The 18,562-nt window shown below is 41.5% G+C and overlaps 1 protein-coding gene across 1 annotated transcript; it reads right to left on the reverse strand.

Moving 5' to 3' along the window:
- Positions 1–5,158: 5,158 nt before the first annotated feature.
- Positions 5,159–8,068, reverse strand: LOC105100783 (nucleus accumbens-associated protein 1). Its single transcript, XM_064479238.1, is given in 8 exon segments — positions 5,159–5,421; positions 5,987–6,081; positions 6,185–6,290; positions 6,846–6,860; positions 6,863–7,018; positions 7,105–7,315; positions 7,317–7,636; positions 7,639–8,068. Coding segments are annotated over 8 exon segments (1,596 nt in total).
- Positions 8,069–18,562: the final 10,494 nt, after the last annotated feature.

Here is an 18,562-nt window from a genome sequence, read left to right on the forward strand (position 1 = left end):
AAACACAAGGAAATATGACCTTATGAACAAAAGCCAGGAGAAACAACATAGTGAGGAATTTCAGAACTGGAATTTTTATACCAGAAATATGTCAGTTTTATGTCTTTAATATGCTCAAGAAAGTACAAGGATATATATAGCAAGTATCATAAAGTTACATGACATTGAAGTGTGAAATTTGAAAAAGAATTAAATTCCTGCAAATGAGAAATATAATAATTGAAATTAGAAACAGCTTTAAATATCAGATTAGACTAACTGAAGAAAGAATATGTAAACTGGAAGATAGATTAATAGTAATAATTAAGAATGCCATGTGGTAGGGGGTACAGCTCGGTGGTAGAGAGCATGCCTAGCATGCACCAGGTCCTGGGTTCAATCTCCAGTAGCTCCATTAATATAAATAAATAAAACTCTAATTACCCCCCACAAGAAAGAATAAAAAATAAATTTAAAAAATGAAAATGTGAAATTGTAAAAAGGAGGAGGAGGAGAAGGAGAAGAAGAATGCCATATAGACAAAGAAGAGTTAATATGAAAGAGTTTAAAGATGAAGAAAATACAGTGGGGAAGGTAGACCATATATCGAATTGGAGATTTAGGACAGGACTGGGCAAATGTTTCCTGTAAAAGATCAGACAGTAAATATTTTAGGCTGAGTGGGTCACAAGGTCTCTCTCAACCCTACCATTGTCGTGCAAAATGACACTCAGAAGTACTATGAGAAATACTCAACTCTGCCATTGTAGTGCAAAAGCAGCTGTAGGTGATGCTGTAAACAAATAAGCCTGGATGTTTTTCAACAGAACTTTATTTACAAAAAGATAGCATACTAGTTTTGGTGCATGGGCCATAATTTGTCAGCTCCTAGACTAGGAAATGATAGGAAATCAGGGTAGAACAAAATTTGAGAAGATAGTGGATTACATCTCAATCAAGATATCGCCCCCTCCCCAATGTAAAATAATTAAATCTCAAAAGAAAAGGTACAATAATCACTGGGAATTTTCCAGAAATAATAGAACACAACAATTCTCAGATTCATAAGGCCAAAAAATCCAAAGCAGGATAAAGTAAAAATAAATTCACAACTAGATAAATTATTGTGAAACTGCAGGACAAGAATGACAAAGAGATTTTAAAAGTTGCCATTAAAAATCTTTAAATCCATTCCCCTAAAAAGATGTGGAAACTGGACAAAAATTTCAAAAGTATAACCATATCATGGCCCTGGAAATTGACCCAAGACAAACAATAATTATGAAATATTTATTTACAGAAAACTGCTAGAACTTGGAGTGAAAATGGTAGAAGCCTGAGATCTTCATACTGGAGTTAGTCCAGACACCCCACCACCAGCAGCAGCGTGGTTGATGCTATGTATAGTTTTACACGAGTGGGGCTGGATGTGAAAACCAGTAGTTTAACTGTCTGAGAGGAATGACTTGGAATGAAAGGTAAAATCCCACACTCTAGAGTTTTGTCAGTGAAAGTAGCAAAGTTGACAGGAAATGAGTGGGGAAAATCTGCGACTCTTCAACTTGAACTTGTGGTCCCATTTGAGTGAGCAGTGGACAAGAAAGACATTTAAAGATCTATTGTTTTCCTATATACCAGCAATGAACAATTGGAATTTGCAATTAAGGACACAATATCATTTGTGTTAGCACCAAAGAAATGAAATACTTTAGGTATAAATTAAACAAAATATGCACAGGATCTATATGAGGAAAAGCTGTAAACTCTGATGGAAGAAATCAAAGATCTAAATAGTTGAAAAGATATTTCAGATTCATGGGTAGGAAGATTCAATATTGTTTAAAGATGTCAGCTCTTTCCAAGTTGATCTATAGATTTAAAGACTTGCATCCAAAATATACAAAAGACTCCTAATATTCAACAATAAGAAAAAGAACAACCTGATTTAAAAGTGGGCAAAATATCTGAACAGATACCTCACCAAAGATGATACACAGATGGCAGATAAGCACGTGAAGTCATTCTCAACATTGTCATTAGGGAATTGCAAATTAAAGCAATAATAAGATAATTAAACCTCACCTATTAGAATGGCTAAAATCTAATACTTCGACAATAGCAAATGCTGGCGAGGACGTGGAGCAACAGGAACTCTCATTCATTGCCAAAAGGAACACAATATGGTACATTCACTTTTCAAGACAGTTTGGCAGTTCCTTACAAAGTTATACGTGGGCTTTGTATAAGATCCAGCAGTTGCACACCTAGGTGTTTACACAATGAGTAGGAAAATTACACAAAAACCTTCACATGACTGTTTATAGTAGCTTTTTTCATAACTGTCAAAAAGTAGAAAAAGCCAGCCTTCTATAGGTGAATGGAGCAACAAGCTGTAATACATCCATATAATGGAATACTATTCAGCAAGTAAAAAAAAAAATCAGCTATCAAGTCATGGAAGGACATGGAGGAAGCTTAAATGCATATTGCAAAGTGAACTAAGAGTTTTAAAAGGGTACATATTGTGTGATTCCAACTGTAGAATACTCTGTAAAAGGCAAGACTATAGACACTAAAAAGATCAGTAGTTGCCAGGTGGGAGAAGGGAAAAAGGAGAATAGGGTTGAATACATGGAACACAAGGGACTTTTAGGGCAGGGAAATTACTCTGCACAATACTGTACTGTAAAAAGGTGGTTACATGACGTGCATTTGGCAAAACCCATACAACTGCATAGCACAAATTGTGAACCTGATGTAAACCATGGACTTTAGTTAATCATAGTATTTCAATATTGGTTTATCAATTTTAAATATACTACATTAATGCAAGATGTTAGTGTGCAAGAGGATAGATGGTATTTGGGAAGTTTTCTGTGAACCTAAAATTGATTTAAAGAAGAAAATATCTTATTTTAAAGTATTAAATGAAAATTCTAGATTTGAAAAGTAAAATGATCAAAACTTGAAATATTCTGGATGGTCTCAACAGCACATTTGAGATGGCAGAATAAATAATCAGTGAACTTGAATATAGATCAATAGAAATGATCTAACCTGAATATCAGAGAGAAAAAATATTTTAGGAAAATGAACAAAATCTCAGAGACCTGTTGGACAACATCAACTATACCAATATTCATATAACAGAAGTCCCAGGAAGAGAGAAGAAAGTGAAATAGAAAATTAATGGCCCAATACTTTCCAAATTTGATGAAAACTGTTAATATACAGATCCAAGAAGTTCCATGAACCCCAAGTAGGATAAAGAGAGAGAGCCCCTCTAATTAAGCACATCATTATTATTACTCTACAGAAAAAGCCAAAGATCAAGAGAAAACCTTGAAAGCAACAAGAGAAAATTAACTTACTATGTTTAGGAGAATGACAAAGTAATTAACATACGACACCTCATCAGAAACAGTTGAGAACCGAAGATAGTGAAGTGACATCCGAAATACTGAAAGAAAAAAATTATCAGCCAAGAATTCTCTACCCAAGCAAAACTATTCTTCAAAACTTTGGGAAAATAAAGGCATTTCCAAATGATCAAAGACAAAAGAGTCATTGCACATAGATCTGCCTTACAAGAAAAAGTTTTTATTTTTTATTTTCTACTTTCTACTTATTTATTTATTTGGTTACAAAGGCACTTGGTTTATTCTCCTCATCAGTATCACTGATATTCTCACGATTCACATTTCCCAGTGCGGCTCCTCTTCTTACAATAGTTAGTGTGCAATCTCACTTACGAGCCTGGGGAGGGGGGCTCGGTCCAGGGCAGGGAAGGCATTGGCACTCCAAGTGGACAGGTGGGTCGTCTGTCCTGCGTAAAAGAGGTACGGGTGAATGGGCAGCCAGGGGAGGTGGGGGGGGCCCTCCACAGTCTTTTTTGTGTTGGTCAGTGATTCTCCACTCATGCTTCTTCCTGGCTGCCCAGGGTGGGGGAGGTCCATGCAGCTCAGGGTCGGGCAGGGCGGGGAAGGGAGAAGGAACAGCAGCAGGCCGCCCAGGAGCAGGGAGGGCAGGGTGGGAGGGGCACAGGTGTGGCCCCTGGGGTAAGGCACAATCCTGTCTTTGGCTCTTCCGGTGAGGAGTTTCCTCCCCTGCACCCCTGCCCAGCCCCTCTCTCAACCCCTCAACCCCCCAAGCCCCCCCACACACACAGTCCCAGGAGCCAGGGGCACCTGAAATGAGAGGGCTCTGCCACCCAACCCAGTGCTGCAGGAGCTTGGAGAAGGAATATGGACAAGCCCCACCCGAGGACAAGGCAGGGAGGGGCTGGGCAGGGGCCTGCCCAGGACAAGGGGTGGGGAGGGAGAAGACCCCAGTCCCAGAGAGCTGGTCCCGCTAAGGCCTGGAAGGAGGGGAGCGACTGGGGACTCCTGCTTCCTTTTGGGGTCTGACTGGTGCCTTGGTTGGCCCAACGGCTTGCCAAGTGACCAACACCAGGGATGCCCTTCCAATGTAGCTCCGAGGTAGAGGCATCAGGGGTGAGGGGGAACTCGCCAGACCCACAGGAGCCCAGGCAGAGCGGGAGTTGGGACCCCACGTTGGAAACGCAAGCCCACACTCCATATGCATGTGCACATTCAGCCTGTCCCCGGCGCCCTACCCTGTCTTCCACGGCCTCAGGGACCAAAAGGAACATCAGATATGGTCCCATTGGTTTGAAAAATAAAAACTTTAATATTTCATTAGCTAAAAAAATTTTTAAAAAGTATGTACTGGGGGTGGGGGCTTGGAGCCCTGCCATGGGAGTGGGGTGGGGGTGGGGAAGGGAGGGAAAGGCAGCAGCCCCCCTCCCCCAGCCACTAGGTGGCCCAGGCCCTGAGACAGGGGACCTCCCAATCCCCCCAGGCCGGCTCCTCCCTGTCCCCTGGCCCGGTGAGTGGGGAGACAACCGCTAGGGGTTGGGGGGGGGGCAAGAGCTCCCCGACTGTGCATGAGTGTGTGCTGGAGTAGGCAACACAGACCTCGCACCACCTGCCATCCTCTCCCAGCCCGATCCCCCATCAGATTGGGGTCAGGGGGCAGGACAGTGGAGGCAGAGGGTCCAGGAGCATGCAGTGCCCCCCGCGGGTCCTGGGGAAGGGCAGACAGTAGCTCATGACCAAGATGGTGGGAAGGTGTGACAGGAGGGGGAGTGTGACGGCTCCACGGGAGGGTCTGGTGGGGGTTACTGGAAGGCCTCATTGGCTGAGGGGCCAGCCTCGCCGTCGTGGCTGGCCGTCTCGAAGCCGTGCTCCACACCCATCATATCCGGCTCTGTCTTACCTGTGTAGCTGAAGGAGGTGGTGGAGGAATCACCCTCGGCCATGAGCGTCTTGACCTTGGAGATCCATCTCTTACGCATAACGCGGCGGGCGTTGGTGCACATGTCGGCCGCGATGGTGTTCATCTCCCTCTCCCTGAAGCTGGGAGTAAAGTTCTGGCAGTAGCCTGTGTGGGCAGAATGGGGAGCTCACGCTGACCGTGGCCTTGGCCTCCCATCCTCCAAATGGGCACTCAGCCATGCTGTTCCAAAATCTCCCCACTACACACACACACACACACACACACACACACACACACACGCATGGCACCCCTCAACATCCCCCAGAGGTGAGAGAACTGAGGCCTTGCAGACAGCACACTAAAACACATCCTTGGGCCCTGGGCCTGACCGAGCTTGGCCATGAGGTGTGGATTTGATACGAGATGTCCCAGTGCTCTTGAAAAATGTGGGTCATTTGCCAGAATTTAGAAGCTGGGCGATTCCATGTGAAAACCTAGCCTTCCCTCCTGACAACCGGCACGTTTTAGACCCCCTCCCATAGGCTTTGTGGCTTCCCTTCAGTGTACCCCACTCCAAGAAATCTCCAATCATAGCCCTCTTCCCAACAAGCCTAGGATGAACCTCAGAATCCTTCTTAACACCTAACTCTACCCATCCATCAGGATCAACACCAGGGAAAAGGACCATCTGCCCACCCCAGGCCCCCCACCACCCCAACCCAGCACTCACACTTGACGGCGTGGAGGATGCCACTATCCAATGGTTTGCGGCTAAGGTTATTGGAAGGACGGATGCCGGTGCTGCAGCTGTTGGCCAGGGTGATCCTAGGTGGGGGGCCAAGGAGGAGGGGAGTCAGGCCTGCTGTGGTGGGGGGGGCATGGGGCAGCCCCATTCCCCCCACCCCGGGGGCTCTGGCATGGGCCTCACCGGTCAAAGAAGGTGCCCAGGAGGCGCCGCAGCAAGATCCTGTGCTCCGTGCCTGCGTTGACATGGCAGTTCATGAGCTGCACCCTCGTGATATACACGTTGGTTCCTGGAAGTGGGGGGGGCCAGAGGATGGCCAGGGAGCCTAAACCGCCACACCCCCCCACATGGCCAGGCTCTGGCCTGGGCTGGACCAAGACCCTCCTTGACAACTCAACCCAAAGTGGCCACATCAGCACTCAGGAAAGGACAGAGACTGTGGTGCCACCAGCCATGGGGCACCCATGACGGGCTCTTGCTCAAACACCAGAGCAGGCAGCAGAGGCTCGCACCCTGGCTCCCTGGCTCCAAGGGCCAAATTCTTAACCACTGTGTTAGCTCACCCTCAAACCACGCTATGAAAACACTGATCTACCCCCATGTGGCCAACAGTGCTGCCAACACTTACACCAGCTTCCGCGGTGGCCACCTAGAGGTCAGTCTTTGCTTCGTATCAATGCTGAGGGGGTGTCAGCTGCCCCAGGACACAGCCAGTGGGCAGCAGGGCTGAGACTGGACCCTGAGTCTGGCTCCTAACCACTACGCCATAGGCTGCTGGCCCAGAGGACACCACGGCCCCAGGTGGAGGAAGGACGAATTCAGGGAGGAAGTGAGGCTGGCCCACCTGTCACCAGCTCCGCTTCTCAAAGGGGTCACCCTCCTCGGAGAGCTTTGGGTGGCAGTGGTTGCCAATCTGTTTGACGAGCTCAGCCAGAAGAGACTCCTGGTCTTGCTGCACCCAGATGCGATTCACGGACTTAGGGGCCACATGCTCATGGAAGGCCTCCACCTTCTCGGCTGGAAGGGGGAGAGAGTGGTGTGCTGGGGGTGGGGGCAGCAGGAGGGTAATGGGACCAGGCTTGGGGGCCGGGGGGGCGCCTCACCTGTCTGGCCAACATTCACCATGCTGCTCATGGTGTGCATGTTGCAGATCTGCGGGTACTGCTCGTCTGTGCCCTCCTCGCTCGCCTCCTCCTTCTCATCCGCCTTGCTGTGGTAGGAGCTGGGGCTATCGCTGGTGTTGGCACTGGAGGTGCCAGGGCTGGACCACTCTGATGTGCTGGGCCCACTCACCACTCCCCCTGCTGCCGCCACCGCTTCCACTGCGGCTGCCCCGAGTCGGTTGCCCAGCCCGGGCCCCTGCAGCCACCCGGGTGGGCTGTGCCGCAGCCACCACCACCGGGGCCTGCTGGGACTGCTGGCTGGTGGCCAGGTCCAGCATGGACAACTTGATCACCTTGCGGCTGCCAATGCCACCACTGTCACCCTCAGCTTCCTTCTGGCTGCTGCCCCACAGCCGCTTGGCCATGGGCATGCACTGCACAGAGTCCAACTCCTGATGCTCTGTCTTGACACGACACACGAGGGCCAGCGGGTTGTCACAGGCCGGCCAGCTTGACTTCTGCACACAAGGTTCTGGGGCTCGGACAAGGGGGCCTTCTCAGCATGCAGGCCCTGGGAGTTACAGCTGGGGGAGCTCACCTTAAGGAAGGAGTTTTTGGCTTTCTCCACGATCTCCTGGATCTTCAGGAAGCCGGCCGTATACATGATCACGAACTGGTTGCCCATGTTCATGCTCAGCCGGCCCATATAGCAGAAGGTGAGGATCTTCTGGAAGGACTGGGGCTGCACGGCCTCCGGCAGCTCCACCACAGCGCTCCGGCTGCTATTGAACCGGTCGCGGAAGTAGGAGCTGCTGGCGGCCAGCACGGCCCGGTGGGCTTTGAAGGCATGGCCCTTGACCATCACCGTCACATCGCAGTACATGCCCTGCAGCCGCTGCTCGTTGAGGAACTCCAGGATGGTGCTGCCGAAGTTCGGGATCTCCAGCAGCAGGATCTGGCCCATGGTGGCAGCGGCTGCTCCCAGACTGCGCTCACGGGGCTTCCTGCGGGCTCTGCAGCAGCTGCTGGGGCCGGGCCTGCGCCTCGGGCGCGCCCGCGTGCGCCAGGGCCTGGGCGCCGGCCCCCCGCGGCTTCCGCGACCCCCGAGGTTTCCGCCTCAGCAGCAGCTGCAGCCTCAGCGCCCATTCACTGTGGGCCAGAAGAAACAGTTTTTAAAGTCAATATTTAAAAAAAATGACATGAGACAATAACTTAAAATCAAAGGAAGAAATGAAGAGATCAAAAATGGTAAATATGTAAGTAAATAAAAGACTACTGAAATATTTTTTTTCTGTTAATTTTAATAAAAAGGATAAAATTATATAAAGCCATAATTTAAGACTATTATTGGGCTTATTACAGATATACTTACACTATATATAACACTAATAGCACAAAGTGGGGAAAGGGTAGAGCTGTATTGGAGCAAAATTGTTTTATTTTACTAGAATGTAGTCAGTATTAACCTGAAGTCAATTGTGATAAATTAAGATGAATATTGTAATCCCTTGAGCAGTCCCTAAGAAAGTAACTCAAAACTAAAGTTTAAAATAGTAAAGGAATTGATAGCAGTACACTAACATTCCCAATATTTGTGTTTGGTGTTAGGTAAAGGTTCAAGTCTTGCTTATGATACTCAGCCATTCTCGTGTGACTTATTGAAAAGAGTATCCTTTTCCCCATTAAATTGCCTCAATTTCTTTTCAAAAATCAACTGACCAGATATGTATGAGTCTATACCTGAAATTTCTGTGATGTTCCATTGATGTGTACGGCTACTCTTATTCTAAACACACTCTTGACAAATGTAGCTGTGTAATAAGATCTGACATTATGGAGCATAGGTCCTCCACTTTCGCTCTTCCTTTTCAAAATTGTGTTAGCTGTTCTAGTTCTTTTATGTTTCTATGTATTTTAGAATCAGTTTTCCAATTTCTACAAGAAAGCTGGCTAGGTTTTTTACTGAAGTTGCCATGAATCTGCAGATAACTGAAAGCAAACAATATAGTCTTCCATGAACGTGGTAGTCTCTATTAATTTATGTCTTTCTTAATCTCCCTCAGCAAAGTTTTGTAGTTTCTGGTGTTACAAGTCTTGCACATTAAATTATCTTGAAGTATTAGATTTATCTTGTTAAATTTATCTTGAAGTATTTCACATTTTTGAGGGTATTATAAATAGTATTTAAATTCTTGCTTTCCAATAATTATTTGCTAAAATATAGACATTCAATTAATTTTATGTATTGACCTTGTCTCCAGTGATCTTGCTAAACTTAGTTCCAGTAGCTCTATTGTAGCGTCTGGTGGATTTTCCACATAGAAATCATGTCATCTGTAAATAAAGAGAGTGTTACATTTTTTCTTTCTAATCTGAATGTATTTATTTCTTTTTCTTGTGCTGTTGTACTGGAAAAAAACCCTCAGTAAATTCCTGAAAAGAAACAAGAGCAAACATCTTGTCAGAAAGAAAGCAATCATTCTTTCATCGAGATATTAGCTGCTAAGTTATTTTATCAGTGTTTTTTTTTTATCAGATTGAAGATGTTCTCTTTATTCTTAATTTACTAAAAGTTTTTATTATGAATATGTGTTTATTTTGATCAAATTCTTTTTCTGGTTCTACAAGATGATCATATTTTGTTTTCCTTTTTTGATGAGTTAAAATGGTGAATTACATTGATTTTCAAATGTTAGAGTAACTTCACATTTCTAGGATATATCCTTAGCATAATATGTTATCCTTTTTATGTATTGCTAGATTCAAATTGTTAAAAATTTCCTTAGAGACTGTTACATATATGTTTATGATACATTTTGGTCAGTAGTCTGATAATGTCATCTAGTTTTGGTATCATGTTAACTTGGCCTCACAGAATGAGTTAGGAAAGAAATACTCACTTTGCTTCTATTTTCTGGAAGAGTGTGGATAGAATTTGTGCTATATTTTCCTTAAATGTCTTTAGAATTCAATAATGAAGTTATCTCAGGCTGACGTTTTCATCATGGTCTGGTTTTTAATTATCAATTCAATTTCTTTTATAGATATGGGAAATTACCTATATCTTCTTGAGTGAGGTCTGATAGTTTATATCTTTAAAGCAATTTGTACATTTCACCTAGGTTAAATTTATTGGTATAAAGTTACTCATAACTATGTCTTTTTGTCATGATACCTTCTCTTTCATTCTTGATATTGATAGTCTGTGTAATTCTTTTTTTCTCGATTATGCTGTCTAGAACCTCATAAATTTTATCGATCCTCTCATAGAATTACTATTTGGTTGCATTGATTTTTCTCCATTGCTTTTCTGTTATCTATTGCATTGATTTGTGTTTTTCGTTGGTTTTTTCCTTATACTTACTCCAGATTTAATTTGTTCAAGGTGGAAGCTTAGATCATTGTTTGAGACATTTTTTATTTTCTGGAAAAAATACCTATAATGTAAGCCTGTATAATATTATATAATACTATAACTTTCCCTTGAAGCATGCTTTAGCAACATCACTCAAGTATTTTTATGTTATCTATTCATGTTCATTCAATTTAAAATATTTTATAATTTTACTTACTATTTCTCCTTTAACTCATGGATTATTTAATATGTGGGGATTTTTCAAGTAGCTTTCTACTAGTGGTTTATAATTGAATTCTGTTGCAATCAGAGAAAATACTCTATGCATTTCCGTATCTCTGTACAGCACCCTCCTGTGTATTTTGCCCTGAGAAGTGTGCCTTTGCCTCCCTGCCCAATGGACTCTGTCTCCTCAACTCAGAGAGATAGCTGGCCTCTGTTTGGGTATCCCTTCCCTTCACTGTGGTCTGGAAACTCTCCCAGACAATAACCAGGGACATTTGTTGAGCTCACCTCATTTGTTTTTATTCTCTCAGCAATCACTTTCCTGTGCTATGCATCGTATAATGTTTGAAAACCATTCTTTCATATATTTTGTCTCTTTTCCTAGTTGTTTGAAGAAGAGCAAATCTGGTCTTTTTTATTCTATGGTTGCCAGAAGCAAGCCAGAAACTGGTTAAAGTCAATTAACAAAATGTAACTTTAAAATGGCACCTTTTTCAGTAGCAAAAACAAGATGAAGTACCCAGTAATATATTTAACAAAAGATATACAAATTACAGAATATAGAAAACATGATAAAAATTAATTATTTAAAACCTAAGTAAAAGGAGAGAATATAATGTTAATGGATAGGAATATTCAATAGTGTAAATTTATCTATAGATTCAATGCAATACCAATGGAAAACTTTTTTCCAGCTTTATTAAGGTGTAATTGACATAAAACATTGTGTAAGTTTAAATGTTTGGCAAAATTTTTAGCAATGAAGCCATCTGGTCATGAACTTTTCCTTGTTAGAATTAGTGGAAATTTTAATAGTTTTTGTTTTACATGGAACTTAGCAAGATGTTTATAAAATTTGCATGAAAAAAACAAAGCAGTAGGAATACCCAAGACACTCCTTAAGAAGAACCATTGCCCAACCAGATATCATGATTTATAATATGAGTCAGATTTACACAATCTGTTTGGATAGATTGAGTTTCTAATCTTGCCTGGATACCTACAATTTATTTCTCTGAGCCTCAGTTTCTTCATCCACATAATAATAGTGCCCACTTCACAGAGTAATCATGAGGAATAAATGAATTACCATGTAAAAAGTACATGGAACAGTAACTGGCACAAATGTCAACATACATTAGCTATTTTTATTATTATTTAGCTCTAATTATTAAGACAACATAGCACAGGGGTAGACAAATAGATAAACAAAACATATTCAAGAATTCAGAAAACACTCACACAAAATGGGAACTAATGACAGAGCTGACATTTCAGATCCATGGGAAAGGATAGTTTATGGTGAGGTGTAATTGATTGGTTGATTATCTATGTAGAAAAAAAAAAAAAGAAAACAAATCCTTTCCTCAAACTAAAAGCAAACCAAATATTCATCAACTGTAGAATGTAATATGCTCATATCATGGGCTATTTTATGAAGTGAAACTGAATGAATTACAGTCTTCCATGTACATACATATATGAATCTCAAGAAACAATGCTGAGCTAATAGTAAATCACAGAAGAACAAATACTATTTGAGGTCATTTATATAAACTTTTAAAAAAAGTAAAACCAAACATGAAGAAAAACAAGAGAATAGTTAAAACTTAATCCAGAGAAGCTGTCATGTCAGGGTTCAAGGGCATGTGACCAACTGGAAATACTTGGAGGAGTTCACATTTTCTTTAAATGTAGTATTTTATATCTAAAGCTTGGAAATGGGTATATGTGTGTCTTGTATTTTTTAACTTTACATTTTGGTATAGATCCTTTTTATTTTTTTTAACTTTTTTTATTGATTTATAATCATTTTACAATGTTGTGTCAAATTCCAGTGTAGAGCACAATTTTTCAGTTATACATGAAAATGTATATATTCATTGTCACATTTTTTTCTCTGTGAGCTACCATAAGATCTTGTATATATTTCCCTGTGCTATACAGTATCATCTTCTTTATCTATTCTACAATTTTGAAATCCCAGTCTATCTCTTCCGACCCCCCCTGCCCCTTTGGCAACCACATGTCTGTGAGTCTATTTCTGTTTTGTATTTATGCTTTGTTTGTTGTTGTTTTTTTTTTTTAAGATTCCACATATAAGCGATCTCATATGGTATTTTTCTTTGTCTTTCTGGCTTACTTCACTTAGAATGACATTCCCCAGGAGCATCCATGTTGCTGCAAATGGCGTTATGTTGTCGGTTTTTATGGCTGAGTAGCATTCCATTGTATAAATATACCACATCTTCTTTATCCAGTCATCTGTTGATGGACATTTAGGCTGTTTCCATGTCTTGGCCATTGTAAATAATGCTGCTATGAACATTGGGGTGCAGGTGTCATCCTGAAGTAGGGTTCCTCCTAGATATATGCCCAGGAGGTATAGATACTTTTTATATTTGCTGTATGTCAAAATTTTTAAAAATTATCTGAGGAGTACTAAAAAATCTAAGTATCACTTGTGGTATATCAATAGTTTTCTGCTTCCATAAATGTTATATTTGATATTTTAAAATTTTAATACTGTGAAATAAACTTTTTGCCATAAGCTAAAAAAAAAAAAATTCTACATTATAAATATCCCATGAAGAGCTTTTCCAGAGAGAATATTTTCCATGGGTTAAAATTAGGGGCCTCCTGAGGATGTAAAAAAGATGTCAAGGAAGAAAGAAGAAGTGAAGGAAGCCAAGGGCTGTGAAATGACATTAAAATATAATGGAAAATAAACTTGTATTTCACAGTTTCCTTAACTACCCGTAAGTGGGTAATTTTTTGTCTTTTTTTTTTTTTTTAAGAAGTAGAAGGATCATCTGAATAATCCTACCCTGGATTGGAGATGCAAGACAATCCAAAAAAGACCTTTAGAGCCCCATCTGGTTTTGGAAATTAGAAGGGTTAAAAAAATGAAGTACCACCAAAGCTCTCTTTAAAATACATGCTGCTCTGTTTCTCTACATAAATATCTACACCGCCTTGTTTGCAAGCACGAGTCTGCAGAGATATGAGGGTTATAGACTATTCTTGCACAGCATGTCATCAATTCTTCCTTTCACCCACTCTAAAGAGGATTCAGGGACCAGGGTGAGCTTCTTTTGCTTCATAAAAACAAATGCGGACTGTTCACTGGCTCTTTATTCACTTAGAAAAAAAATGGGAAACTTCAGTACAGGAGCTTCTATAATATAATTCAGGGCAAATTTTGGAAAGGCAGAGCCAAAGGATTTGCCATCAAGGATTCTAAAGCCATGCGGGGAAACCTCTCCCTCACTTTGAGGAAGGTCTGCTATATCTTTCAAGAAAAAGAGGTGCTCTCCAAGGAAAAGAAAGGAGAGGGGCAAGGAAGCAGAGGCGGGAGACAAGTTCTGAAAAGGTGGTTTCAGAGTCTTTTTGAGGTAAATCCATCTCTAGTCTTGCTCATAACAACTGGAGCAGTAGTTTGCATTTGTCTTTGTTGAAGGAAGGGAGAGAGAATGGAATTAAATTTCATGTCCAAAGGCTTTGCATCCTCTGCTTGCTGTGTGGCTGTGTGACCATGAAAGGGGAGTTGTTGGGTCTGCTGGCAGCCATGGTTAGGCTTCAAAGAGAAAATCATGTTTTTTTTCAGGGAGCCGAATGACTCTGCTCATCTCCTTAAATTCATCTTGTGAAAACAGAATTTGCATTTGGTATTGCCCAGGCTACAGGAAACTGGAAAGAGGGAGAAGAGGGACCACTGTCTAACCTTGGTTTCACAAGGAGAAATTATAGTGCCAGCAAATATGGACCTGAATAATTTTTATTGCAATAAAATATTCCATTTTGACCATTTTTCAGTGTATAGTTCTGTGGCATTAAGTGCATTCACATTGCTGTGCAACCATCACCGCCATCCATCTCTAACGTCTCTAGAACTTATTTTTATCTTTCTCAATTGAAACTCCGCACCCATGAAACATTAATTCCCTATTCACTCCCCACAGTGCATGGTAACCACTGTTCTTTCTCTATGTATTTGACTACTGTAGGTACCTGATATAAATGGGAACATACACATTTATGCTTTTATGACTGGCTTATTTCACTTAGCATGTCTTCAAGTTTCATTCATGTTATAAGTCAGAATTTCCTACCTTTTTAAGGCTAATAGTCCCTTTTATGCATACACCACATTTTGTTTATCTGTTGATGGACACTTGGATTACTTCCACTTTTTGACTACTGTGAATAATACATCTATGAACATATGCAAATATCTGTTCCAGTTCCTGCTTTCATTTATTTTGGCCATATACTCAGAACTAGAATCAGTGGATCATATGGTAATTCTACATTTAATTTTTTGAGGACCCACCAATACCATTTTACACAGTGGCTGCACTGCTTTACAGTCCCACCAAAAGTGCACAAGGGTTCCAATTTTTCCACATCCTCCCCAATACTTGTTATCTGATTTGGGGGATTTTTGTTTGTTTGTTTGTTTGTTTGTTTATAATGTTCATCCTAATCAGCATGTGATGATATCTCATTGTGGTTTTGGTTTGCATCTCCCTCATGATTAAAGATCTTGAGCATCTTTTCACGTGATTCTTGGCCTTGAATACTTTTTAAAGCCGTGCAATTTTATATTCAAAGAGCCATTTTTTAATTTCACTATATTTTGGAGTCAGATTTGTTTATTAGTTTTGTCTAAAATTTACTGTGGTTTGAATACAGGGAAAAGGGAATTGTAATCTTTAAACATTTAAAAACAACATTTGCATTGTCTTTTTTGACGGATCACATCTCAAAATGTTTAATGTTCGGCAGCTACATTTTCTGCTCATCCTTCCTCAAAAGTTAAATGAATATGTAATGCACTGTTAGTTTTATTCAGTTTTTGCATTCATATCATGATTTCTCAAACCCCTTACCACCATTAAATCAGAGCATTTTAAAGCCTATGGAAACCAGAAAGGATTTCTTTGGTATTTCAGAAAAGCAGCAGGTGTCTGGTGAACTAAATGTCATTCCATATTTCCACAAGTGCCTGGAAGTTCTGAAATAACCTCTTCTTACTTTTTCCTTTTTTAAGATTTGGCTCTTACTAACCTGGACTATTCAATATGTTGGATGTTTTACAATAACTAAGAACCTGAATAATTTGAAGTTATAAACATGGAGCCCCAGAACCTTTTTAAGTTACAGCAAGAATTAGTAAGCTCATCCACTTGTCAGATAACCATTGTGTTGTTGGTTGCCTCTTTCCTGTTTTCACTGGATTTGTTTTTTCCTTCTCAGAATTGTGTAGATCTACTTAGTATCTGAAGTGGGGAGGGGCAGCGGATGTCTTGCAACACTGTTGCCTCACTTGCATTTTAGAGTAAGTAAAAGTACTGCCCATTATAGTTACAAATACTTAGAACCTCATGGATAAATCTGAACACACTGCTATTACCAATAAGTCATAAGAATAACTTCTTTACATTACTCAGTGTTTTCAAGCTGTTCTATTTTAAGTTGTACTTTCGACAATATCACTGAAGACCAGCCTAATAAGAAATCGCTTATCTTTACTTCAGGATTCTACTTTTAAATATAAAATTTTAACTTGCACTTAGAGCCGATATGATTCTTAAAATGGCACATGGAAAACCAACCGTCTGTAACTACTAAATTCCAGCCTCCGTCACAACCTGGCTGTCTAACACATTTTTGGACAACTTTTTCAAACTGCTTCCAAATCTTCTGTTGGTTCAGATAAGTCTTTCTGCCTCCTATGTATGGGAGGTTTTGCAATAAAAACCAAAAAAGTTCTTCTTGGCACTGACAATTTCATAACATACCGAAGCATGTCCTAAATAATTTTAAGGTTCTTTTACAATATAGAAGCACAGATGGGTGACATCATGGGTGTAAAGCAACTTTTATTGAACTCATAAAAAAAATGCTTTTTAACAGATTCTTAGAAATTAGAGTTGTTAAATCAAGAAACCTCTCTGTTGCGTTTAAGAAGGAAATTGAGGAATCTGAACTTACAAGCCTTTGTCTTGAATCTACGAAGCATGAACATTTTTACAAGATAAGTTCAGACCATGGATTCAGTTATCCAGACACTCAGACTATGCCTTCTTACATCTGGCAACCTGTATAAATGAACTATTGGTACAAAATGAGAAAGCCTGGTAGACTCCAGCTAGCCAAAGCAGTGGGTGTTAGTCCTGTCCCCGCTGTGTTTCGTAATTGTTAGAATCAATATATCTGTTCATGGAGACCATCATGAGACCTACCTCAAGTCCCTGAATGTGATGTAAGGTCCAACTAGTGGGGGGAAGTGATTTAAGAAATAGTTCACATCTAGATTTGGAGCCAGAGTACAGAGTGTGCTCAATTAGACAGGGTGAGGCAAGGAATCCATAAAGCAGGTTTTAGTCAAGGAGACAGGAATTCGAATGGTATTGTCATTCACGAGTGGTTAATTGGCTGCTATAGAACAGGGGTCACATCTGTTCTATAGCAAACAGTGAGTAACTCTGTCACATCTATTTTTATAAATCAAGTTTTATTGGAACACAGCCTTGCCTAGTCACTCGTGTTTGGTCTGTGGCTACTTTCACACTCTGATAGCAAAGTGGAACAGTTCCCACAGGGATCATATGGCTCTCAAAGCTGAAATTTTTGACTGTTTGGCCCTTTACAGAAAACATCCACTGACCCACTGCTATTAAGACTCTAATATACCTAAGCAGTCTTCAGGATAAATAGGAAAATTGATCACTTGCAGCTACAAAATTATTGCCTTTAACTCATGTGTTATTTTACAGTTGTCAGAGTGCTTTCATGTTCATTCTCTCACTTGATGGTTGCGACAGCCCTGTGATATGAACAGGACAGATATCAGGACACTTTTTTCAAGGTGATTTGGTCACGAGAGGTAAAGTGACTTCTTTGCAGTTACCTAACAGATTGGGGTGTTTCTATGGGCAGGGTGAGCTCAGAAGGCAGACCAATTTCACCAAGTTGTTTTGCTAGACACATGGCAAAAAGCAAGGTCAGGAGGCAGGGACGGGGAAGCGCGAGACGCCTGGGAGATGCTGGTATGCAGGCACCTGTCCTCCTAGGGGAGCGTGGCTGCCGCCCTCAAGCCCCTTCTCCCCTTCACCTTCGCCACGGTCGGTCGTGTTGTTTCCACATCAGAAGCTCCTTGCTCACTCCCTCCAGACTGCCGCTCTCCCACCTGCTCCCCAACACAGGATGTGCTGCTTCCAGACTGGAGCTGCCTGATCTCCGTGATGCAAAACTCAGGTACATATGCGGGGACCCTTGCAGCTACAGGTTGCCAGTGCATTTGGCGGTTTGGCATGTGACATCCAAGAGGACAGAGGCACTTGTCCCAGGTCACCACTGTGACTAAACAATCACTGAATTTTACGCTCAGTGGGCCGTGTGGATTGCAGTCAGACACTGTGATTTCTAGAGCCAAGGCCAGCCTGAGTTCAAATCCCAGCTTCAGTACCTTCAATCTGTGAGATTTGGGGTAAATTTCCAGGCCTATGAGTGCCGTAATTTACTTATCTGTAAAATGGGGGTGGTAGAATCTACCTTTTAGGCTGACAGTGAGGGATAATTGACTTAGAATCATGTTGTATGTATTAAAAATGCACAATATTGGGGGAGGGTGTATCTCAGTGGTAGAGTGCGTGCCTAGCAGGCACAAGGTCCTGGGTTCAATCCCATGCACCTCCATTAAAAATAAAATAAAAACCTAATTACCCTCCAAAAATAAAAAATAAATAAATTTTTGAAAAATGCACAGTAAGTGCTAACAATTGCTATTAATAATCGTTACTGTCTCAAGGAAAACCAGGCCACCAGCAGCCTGCATACTTTCATCTTGGGAGGCATTGCTTTTTGTCTGTT

This window comes from Camelus dromedarius, chromosome 26 (assembly GCF_036321535.1).
Source record: "Camelus dromedarius isolate mCamDro1 chromosome 26, mCamDro1.pat, whole genome shotgun sequence".
NCBI lineage: Eukaryota > Metazoa > Chordata > Mammalia > Artiodactyla > Camelidae > Camelus > Camelus dromedarius.